Raw genomic sequence first — 10,062 nt, forward strand, 5'->3', positions numbered from 1 at the left:
AGCTTAAATTATAGGCTATAGCCGTTCTAATTTTATCAAAATAGAAAATATACAAGCTATATTTCAAATGCGATCAAATAATGACAACTGACAAGCCGGGCCACGAGTTGAAGACCCCTGCTCTAAACAATTAGTGTGTCCTGATGTCCTTAATTCATGTTGTAGGTTGCATTCAAAATCCGCACGGTTTATTGTAAAATATAAATGCTGCACACTATTTTGAATCTATAGAGACCAGCAGATATTTTATGAACGTCAAAAACTTTAATCAAGTATACAAAAAAGTTTAAGAGAAGCACTAAATTTTGTTTTAAGTTATTATGATATTTATCGCCCAATATTAAAAAATTAAAAGATGAAATTGTTATTTTAACATATTGTAAACAAATATTGAATTCTTATAAAATTATTGCGATGAGTATACTTAACTTAAAGTTAAATACTTAAATAAATAAATATAAATAATAAACTAAACATTTTACAATTAAAAATATATACATTTTTAAGGAACTTTAAATTAATTATATAAAGTGAACGGTGACCTAATTATGCAGTGTGGTTTTAACCTACTAATAGTGAGCGGTCACGTCGTTTATTTTATCTAAATTTAAACGACGGTATCGTTGTCCAGTGTCCACGTTTATACCTGACATGCAAATAGACTGTAAAAATTGGCACTAATTTATAAAGTTTTGAAAATCCACCACAATAATGATTAACGGAGAATACGAAAAGAACTTTTTTCGTGACAAAATATAATATACTTAAACGGACGCTGCTACCGCTAAGACTACAACACATGTGGTGTTTTCGTCTTAAAAACGTACAACGCATTTCAACTTTTTGTTGAGAAGAGTCCATTTTCTGTTGTTTGTTTCATTATAACGCAGTTAATTGTTGCATATTAATTGTATTGTAGTTGGTACATATAGTTTATAGTATTAGATCTAATACTTATTAATATTATAGTGGTTTAATTATTATTATAATAATTATTATTTTATTTTTTATTATTCAATTATCCAATCTAAAGGTGTAAGATTATCTAGGGCAATCTCGCATATAGGATTTTATTGATATTTAAATATTAAATGACTAATAAAAAATGGAAAATATTACAATTTTAGAATGATCATAATGATTAAAAGTCACGACTATTATTAACTTTAAATTGGCTGTCCTAATTACACCGGACAAATTGTAAGTTGGTTGTCCGCGGTGTATTTTGGACAGATTATGGCTTGTGCGAAATTAGCCTAACTCACCAAGAATCATATTTTCAGAATTTTTATCCGGGATTACTAATGATAGTTTATTTATTGATCTAAGTTATAAACGGGTCAGGCCCGTTACATAAATTAGATAAGATAATAATCGTTCGTGAAAAAAAGAAATGAAATGTTTAACAAATAATTTATAGTAGGTACTTATAATAGCTATGAATTAACAAGTATAAAATTATAGTATATTTTGAATGAATAAATTGTAAAATTGATACAAACCTGATTTGCAATTAGACATAAGTCAGGTCTATCGTGGCACAAAACACGGCCTGTATCGTATCTCCCTAATGCGCGTCTGATGATTTCAGGTATCGCCGGCCGAATTACGGGCGAGGGCTTCGCCGACGGACGCGGTCACGACCAGTCACCGGCGCGGCGACGGCAAGTTGGACTTGCAGTCGGCCAACAGCAGCGTGTGCGGCGGTGACGACCCCGAGGACCTTACCGTGAACTCGTCCGGTCACCATCACCACACCCACCACAACAACAACAATAACCATCACCACCAGCAGTACGGCAACAACAACAATAACAACAACAACCAACAGCGGTTCAGCGACTCGCAGCAACAGCAACTGTTGCAACAGCAGCAGCACCTTCTCCACAACAGCGGCGGGGGTAAGTTTCCCACGGCTATGGACCTGATCGACAATTACGCGCGGGTGGGCGGCGGAGGTGGAGGCGGCAGCGGCGGAGGAGCTCTATCGCCGTTCCTGCCGTCGTTCGCGGCTTGCGGCAAGGACCTACAGCCGGGCGACAGCAAGATCTCGCCGTACAACAACAAGGCGTTCCTGGACTCGTACCTTAAGGCGCTGGTGGAGACCAACCCGCCGCTGTTCTACGCGTCCAAGATCGCCGGCGACATGATCAAGCATGAGATCGCGCCCGACGACGCGGATTACTCGTCAGCGTCCGACGAGGACGACATTGACGAGGACGACATCGACGACGACGTCGATGAGGACGTCGACGACGAGGACGACGACGACCGTCGCCGCCGTCGCGGGCATAGCGACGGCGGCGCCGCCGGTAGCGTCAATGACACGCCGCTGCCGCTGCAGGCCGGCAAGAACTGATCGTCCCTACAATTTAGCGGCATCCACACCGCCACCGTTCGCCAATGCAAGAGCGACAAAACAGATGTGTAAAAAATTTTAAAAAAATCAAAAAAAATTTAGGACTTAGGCCTTTTAGTTTCGAGTGTAATATATTGAATAAACCCGCGATTCGTCGTCTGCAATGTGTGTGAGAGAGAAAGAAAAAGAAAGAGAGGAGGATAGTACGTGTATAAAATATTATTATTAATATAATGGCTATAAAGTGTAGCGGACGGTTAGGTCGTGTGTATGATGTGATTCGCGGACGGAACCGTAAGATCTAAAGATTATTTTTTTAAAGACATTGTGAATATATATTATATTATATACGTCAACGGAAATTCTCGGAGGACAATAATTTCTAATATTATTATACTTGCTAAGCGAAAACTATCATGAAACACGGTATAAAATTTTTTGATTCAATGCCACAGAAGACAATGTAGGTAGATCGATTTTCTGACCGGAGTTTTTTTTTTTTTTATTATTTTTATTATTAATCTATTTTTTTTACGTTTTTATTTATTTACGACTAGTCATTAAATTGTTTAACAGTCCAACATAACAGTTCAAACATGTTTGTTCCTAAATGTTTTTATCAGACTTTAAAAAAAAAAAAAACGGTTTTTTTTCTTTTCGTTCGTGCCATAGTATATAATATACACCTATATAATAATATAATATTTACGATACCTTTTACGGGTTAAACTCTCTAATATTATATAGTAAACTATACCATTCCTCTTCAACTACCTCAATCGTAGACATTAAAATGTGTTTTTTTTTTTTGCTGACGCCAAGTAATAAATCGATCACAACCTCTTATCACAAGACTTGAACTTATTATATTATTACATGTATAATATTTTTTTTTCGTCTTTAAATATCATGCCATATTAACTCGTTAGTTAAAAGTAGGTACCTCCTAACTATAAACCAGTATTAATAAAAACAAATTTAGTGATGCAGCAAAGTTATATTATTAAGTTTTTCGAAAACTCGTAGGTAGTGCCATTATTGAAAAAAACTTATCCCCTATGAGTTTCATTTTTTAAATTTATTTATTTACCTATTTATTTTTTTTTCATCTAATTAACACACACATGTTTTGTGTTGACCCGTTTGTTTCAAGTATACATTTCAATGATAAAAATTGCTAACAGTATAGTCTGAAGACTTCCTCATTTCATATGTGTTCAACAACAATGTAATATTTATATAAGATAAATTATTTCATTATGAGACTCGAAATATGCAAATGCATCATCTTAATTAAAATAAAAGAAAAAAACGTATAATTTTATAATCGTTCTATAGAACTTAAAAAATTATGTTTTATATATACGACTAAAATAAACAATAAAATAATAATACTTTGGTATTACTATAATATATGTATATATTAATTTATGATATATACAAACAATTATAAGGCTCAATGTATATAATATCGTGTTTTATTGAATTATTATTTTTAATTATACTTTACACGTTTTTTTTAAAAAAATAGAGTACAAATCAAAGTGCAAAATTAGCATTAGTTTTTTTCAAGCGGTTAACAAACGATAGCCGAATTTGAAATTAAATTAAAAAATCTAAACTAATTGGGTTTCTTTTTACTACGTTATAAGTACAATTTAAATAATAATATATAATCTTATCAAATATAGTCAATACAACTTAAAGTACAAACATAAATGTTATTTTTACTATTAAAATTATTTTAATGCGTGTTATTACTGTATACATAGTTTTTAAATGTTTTAAATAATTTACCTATCAAACATCTGAACAAAGATATTGTATTATTTTATTCTTTCTGTATCTCCCTCAGTCGAACCCAAGTGCAATAATTATTTGACATAATAATATCTATATTATTTTATTATTAATTAAAAAAAAAAAACAATTTAAAAGTTCAGCATCTTGGTTATACGAATGTTATGTGTATTTCTGTTGATCATTCATTCATTTTTATTTATTATTTTTATTTTTATTATTTTTTTTTTATTATTAATTGACACTAGTCATTGATTTCTTTCATGCCACTCATCAAACAAAATAATAAAACAGCTTGTTGACCAATGAAGTAATAGTATGAAATATTTACTTACAAACTTAAGTTATTAATATTATGTTTTTTTTTTTTTTTAAGGTCGTGGTCATTTTTCCTAATTAGACTGACGAAAGGAAAGACTGATGACACTTTATGTATTTTTTATTTTTATGTTTTACATTGAAAAATCTGAAGTGCCTCGCATTATTAATTATGTTAGTAGATAGGTGGTTGGGCACAAACTGAACAAATTTTTCCATGTATGCATAACAGTTTCTCATTATTATATTATATTTTTTTCATTTTAATTTACTTCAACAATATACTATAAATAAAAGACTACCATAAATTAAAGCATATACAATATATTTTAAAAAGAATACGTCAAATAAGACTTATTATAAATTAAATTAAAATAATGTGTAAACCATTTAAACTGAGTAGATAAACAATTTAATAATATATTTTTAAACTTGAAATCGATAAGTTTTATCTTTATTAAACACATTAAACCAAGAAGTAGAACAATGATTGATTAATATTTGAGTTATTTCATTTTTTTAAACTCCCTCCCTGCCTTTTTTAAATATATATAACACGTTTTTGTACAGATTTATACAAACCATCAAGATTTTATTCAAATGTAGGAAAATATTTATTCAGACCGATTTTAATGTTAATTTATAACGTAGACTGGTGCTTTAACAATGAATTGAGATGTATAATTATTATTAATATTATACTCAGCTCACAATGTAAAATTAAACCAAGATTTTTGTTTTAAGACTCAGTGAATTGAGTATTTTATTTTGTCATAATATGTATAATGTATATACATTTTTTTTTTATTGTTAATCAAAGTTTAGACCAGGTAATTATTATAGTACAAACATTTTAATACTTAAGTTAGATAGTACCATGTTTAATTTTAGTTATTAAGATTTGTTATGCATAAAATAATGTCAATGATTTTTTCTTTTGTAAACCTGAATAAGTAATTATTTTTATGTTGAACAAGTGCCATATATTTTAAAATATTGTAATCATAATTTTCTGAATATTAAAGAGTAAAATCAAATGGAACACGTGTACCCGTAATTTATGTGTCTTTAAGTTAGATAACTGTCATCTACTAGAATATGAACCAACAACTTTTTATCTTAAACATTAATCAATTGAATTTCATGATTTTAAAAAATATATATATTTGTTAGAACAACCGATCATGAGGCAAAATATCACATTAAATGTTTTATTTTTATCGAAACAATTGTCAATTATCACGTTATGATAAGTAAAAGATTACGTCCAATAGAGATTTAGTCGAGCTATCAAAATTTTGTCTGTCAAGTTCTCATACTCATGATAAAATCTCTGTGAAATTAGACTTGTTGGTTCATATTTAGTGTATGTTAATATTTAAAACATACAACTTATTGTGAAATATTTATAATTACTTAATATCAAGCGCTCTTCTAAGAATAATTATCTTTATTTTGTTTTTTTCATGCCACCACATAATTGATCTTTTAAAAATATTCGCTGCATCGAGTATTTTGCTTTTTGAGTTCCAATATTTTATTTTCATTTTATAAAAACAGATCTGCTCTGCTCAATTTGTTAATACTTTTTATTTATAATAATTCATTATTATTTTTTTTTTTATTTTACAGTTATAATTTTTAGTTGTATGGTTTTTTATAATTAATATTATTTTTACTATTATTATTATTATTATTAATTTTTAAAGGCCTTGTACTTAAAAACAAATATAATACGATTAAGGAAAACAATGTACAAACAATAATAATTTCAAATGATAAGCGGAGACCAGTAGTTTTAAAATGATAATCATAATGAAATTGACAATGTTATGTTTTATTGATTCTGTAAATTGCAACGTTAAAATTGGTTTACACATCAATATCGGTACCAGTCAATGTTCCTAATTATTTTTATGTATTTTATTATTCGGTTTTTTTGAACGTACAATATGATGCCCGCTGAGTTCTTGTTGTCTTTTAAAAAGCCCGCTGGCCGCTGTTTTGTATATTTTCTTAGTTCGAATCCCATCAGATTAAATTAACACAATTTGTTAATGTATGAAATTTATACTACCAACCTATTGTATTTAAGTAACAAATATTGAGTTTTCTTAAACCGAAAGAAACGTTCCAGGGTTTTTTTTCTTATTGACATCTTTGATTTTCCTGTACACACGTGTATGCTCGCGGTGGTGACCATTTGTTCGACCCTTTTATTGCTTTTATTGGGTACCATCCCTCTGTCAAAATTGTTTATATTGTTTTACTATCGGCTGATACTTTATTGGTGATTATCAAATATCAGTTATCAGACCTCAATGTGCTACAATATTATAAAAGATTTGGTCAACCACCATCATCGCGTCTCCTCTCCTCCCCGCCATGATCGTATTTAAATAATTGCTTTGCCGTATGTGTGTGCGTGTGTGTGTGTGTGTGTGTATGTTCAAACAGTTTTTCAAAATTATTATTTTTAATAACACCTTATGAAAAAAAAAAAAATGAAAAAAATAATATAATATATAGCGAGTCACGTGTTGTATAGAGTTTGAAAAACCAATAAAATAATTGTTTTGGTTAATATTATTACTTGCTTATTATTATTAAGGAACTCTTTAAGATTATACATACATGTTATTGTAGTATATTACATAATATAGTAGATACCTACGACGTGTGCTGTCGTAGTTATTTGTTTAAAGTTATTTTCGCAGTGTACCTGTTGGATGTTCATCTTTTTGTATGCATTCTGGACTCCCTCCCCTCTTATTGGTTTAGTTAGCCTCACTACCCACTCACCATACCACAGTGTTTAATGTTTAAATTTCTTTGAAGTTTTTATTGTACTATGACTAATTTTTTTTATTAAAATAATTATTATTATTGTTTAACAATAAATGTACAAACATCATTTTGTCGAGCAGCAGTTTGTTTTTTTAAGTTAAAATTGATTATTATATTGTTTAATTATGTCATGAAAAAAGACAAAAAAAAAAAATTGTTTTTCTAAGTGCCTTTAAATGTACTAATGTACCTGTGAGTGTGTGTGTGCGTGTGTGTGTGTACACTAAGTACTACTTAATATTAAAAAAAAAATCAGTGCAGGTAGTCGTACGCACCCTTTAAACTGTTTTTTTTTCTTATTTTTATATTTTATTATTATTATATTATCATTATCATTATTATTATTATTATTATTATTATTATTATTATTTATGTTTTAGTTCAGATCATACTGATATATAATGCACAATATTATTCGCCTTTGTTCAGAAAATAATAATAATTAAAATATACAATAGATGTTAGTGAAAATCGAATTTAAATATTGTTTGAGAATGAAATAAATATCGTCATGCGCTATAATATTATGATGTAATAATTATTTATATATTATTGTCCTAGAGAACGCTATGTTTAAAGTAACATTGTATTGTTATAAATAACGTAAAAAAAAATTATTAAATTCAAAGAAAATGTGTGTACTTTGTGTAAAACATGTAGATAGTTTTAAAAAAAAATAGTAATGTGCAATCGATTTCAGCAGTTAATAATAATAAAACAAATATAATTTAAATTTAAACCGACTTTTATTTATTTGTTGTTTGTCATATATTTACTTAACCATTTAGGTTTGTTGAGAATACTAAAAGAAAAAATTACTATGTAAATTACAATATAAAAGAAGATATTAAGATATTCCAAATCGGAGTTTGATTATTTCAGCAGAGTGGAGCAAATGTATTGATTTTAAACTGTTCTGTTTTTTGTTTGTTTTAAGTCCAGGGCATAGGACTTTTAGCATATTTTGCACATTCGTTTTATGTAATCACTACAAATATTTTTGTTAACATGTTAAAACAAAGCCAAATCTGGGGTTTTTTGGTGCATATTTTTGCATATTTAGCTGTTTTTGGGACATTTTTTTCTCAGAGGAAAATCACATATAATTATAAAAATTAGAGTGGATATTTTTGAGGGTATGGCATATTGGCTTTATATTTTATTATTTTTTGACTTTGTATTCAAATTAAAATTAATTAATTTTTTTTTTGTAAATTTAAATTGATGTTTAAATTGTTTTGAGGCAATATTTAGACAAATTCATATGTAGCTCCTTTAAAAATATATTATCTATTTTTTTGTAAAGGGTGATTTTACTCTAAGATTACTTGAGAATAAAAAAAAAATAATTCTACATAAATGCGTTTTGTATGTTGCACATAAGCCAGAGGGCAAAACAACAATGCGCAGAGAATTTCCTCTAAGAAATTAATAATCAAGCCCACAAAATCATCTTAAAGTGGTACATAACATTTTAAAGATTCAAAAATATAGTCCTGAAGTGTATTTAAAAATTATAAAAATAATAATTTTAATGATATATTATATGCATGATTTAAGCATATAGCATGTTTAAAAAATCATTCTATATATCATAAAATAAATAAATTAAACTAAAATAAGTTAGTCTATTGGAAAGTAGTTAAGACAGTTTAGGACTATGGGAAGTTGTAGTTATTTATTATATACATATGATACAACATCAACAGAGCAACAAAACAGTGGGCTTTTATGGCTTGACGGCTAGTAGGTGTTATTGGCCAAAACAACAATTTAATAACAAATTTGTAAAGCATGACATTGAGTTTGAAAATATAGCAAAACAACTTTATTCAAATCATAAAAACTTATAACTTAAGAGGACGTTATACCCGCATGTGTTGTCTCCGTCTTACAGGTGCGTAACATAGCAAATTTTACGCTCAGCAAAACACGTGTAGCTCCATAAATTTAAAAATTAGAGTGAATTGACCTCTTATAAAATCTAAAGGTAAGACTATTATCTATGCAACCTCATGGGATTTTTAGTATATTTTAATTTTAAAGCAAGTTATTAGTATTTTAAGATGAATAAAAAATTTACAATTTAAAATACTCATAACTCGCGTTAAAATTAAAATATAATAAAAATTTATTTGCCTAAATAATAATGTTACCTTTAGATTTTATAAGGAGTCAATTCATTCTAATTTTTATACCAACAGACCTACACGTGTTCTGATGAGCGTAAAATGTTACGTACTTGTAAGACGGAGACAACACATGCGGATATAACGTCCTCTTAAAGATAGTGGATATAACACTTATTCAATTGGTGTTAGGGTACTATAACCTGATGGTCTAATTATAAATGTAGAAAATTGACCTATACTCTTTAGAACTAATATAAATATAATGTCCTTATAAAGGATCACCAGTCTGTTAAATGCGCTTAATGACCTATCCTACATAACGAATAAATTTAACTTCAAGCAAAATCATTCATATTATGCATGAATATAGCATGTAGATTGTTGGTCTCTGATCTAGGTGGATCCTAATAAGTGTCTGTAATAGGATCTATTTTGGGTTAGACTCATTTGAATAGTTTAAATATCAATGATAATTATTAAAATATATTTTTAATTTAACTTAAAACCAAACTTTTTATAGGAAATTCAAAATGTTATTATTTATTATAATAATACAAAATTACTTTTGTTTGATTTAAAACATAAAAAAATATTAATAACATACAT

The 10,062-nt window shown here is 28.4% G+C and overlaps 1 protein-coding gene across 1 annotated transcript in view; it reads left to right on the top strand.

Moving 5' to 3' along the window:
• The window catches only part of LOC132940297 (protein abrupt-like), a 31,535-nt gene extending 24,499 nt beyond the window's left edge, over positions 1-7,036 (top strand). Inside the window, exon 8 of the mRNA XM_061007812.1 lies at positions 1,592-7,036. Coding sequence (XP_060863795.1) covers positions 1,592-2,359 — 768 coding nt within the window. The 3' untranslated portion in view covers positions 2,360-7,036. The remainder of the gene's footprint in view (positions 1-1,591) is intronic.
• Positions 7,037-10,062: the final 3,026 nt, after the last annotated feature.

The sequence above is a fragment of the Metopolophium dirhodum genome, chromosome 1 (assembly GCF_019925205.1).
Source record: "Metopolophium dirhodum isolate CAU chromosome 1, ASM1992520v1, whole genome shotgun sequence".
Taxonomy (NCBI): Eukaryota; Metazoa; Arthropoda; class Insecta; order Hemiptera; family Aphididae; genus Metopolophium; species Metopolophium dirhodum.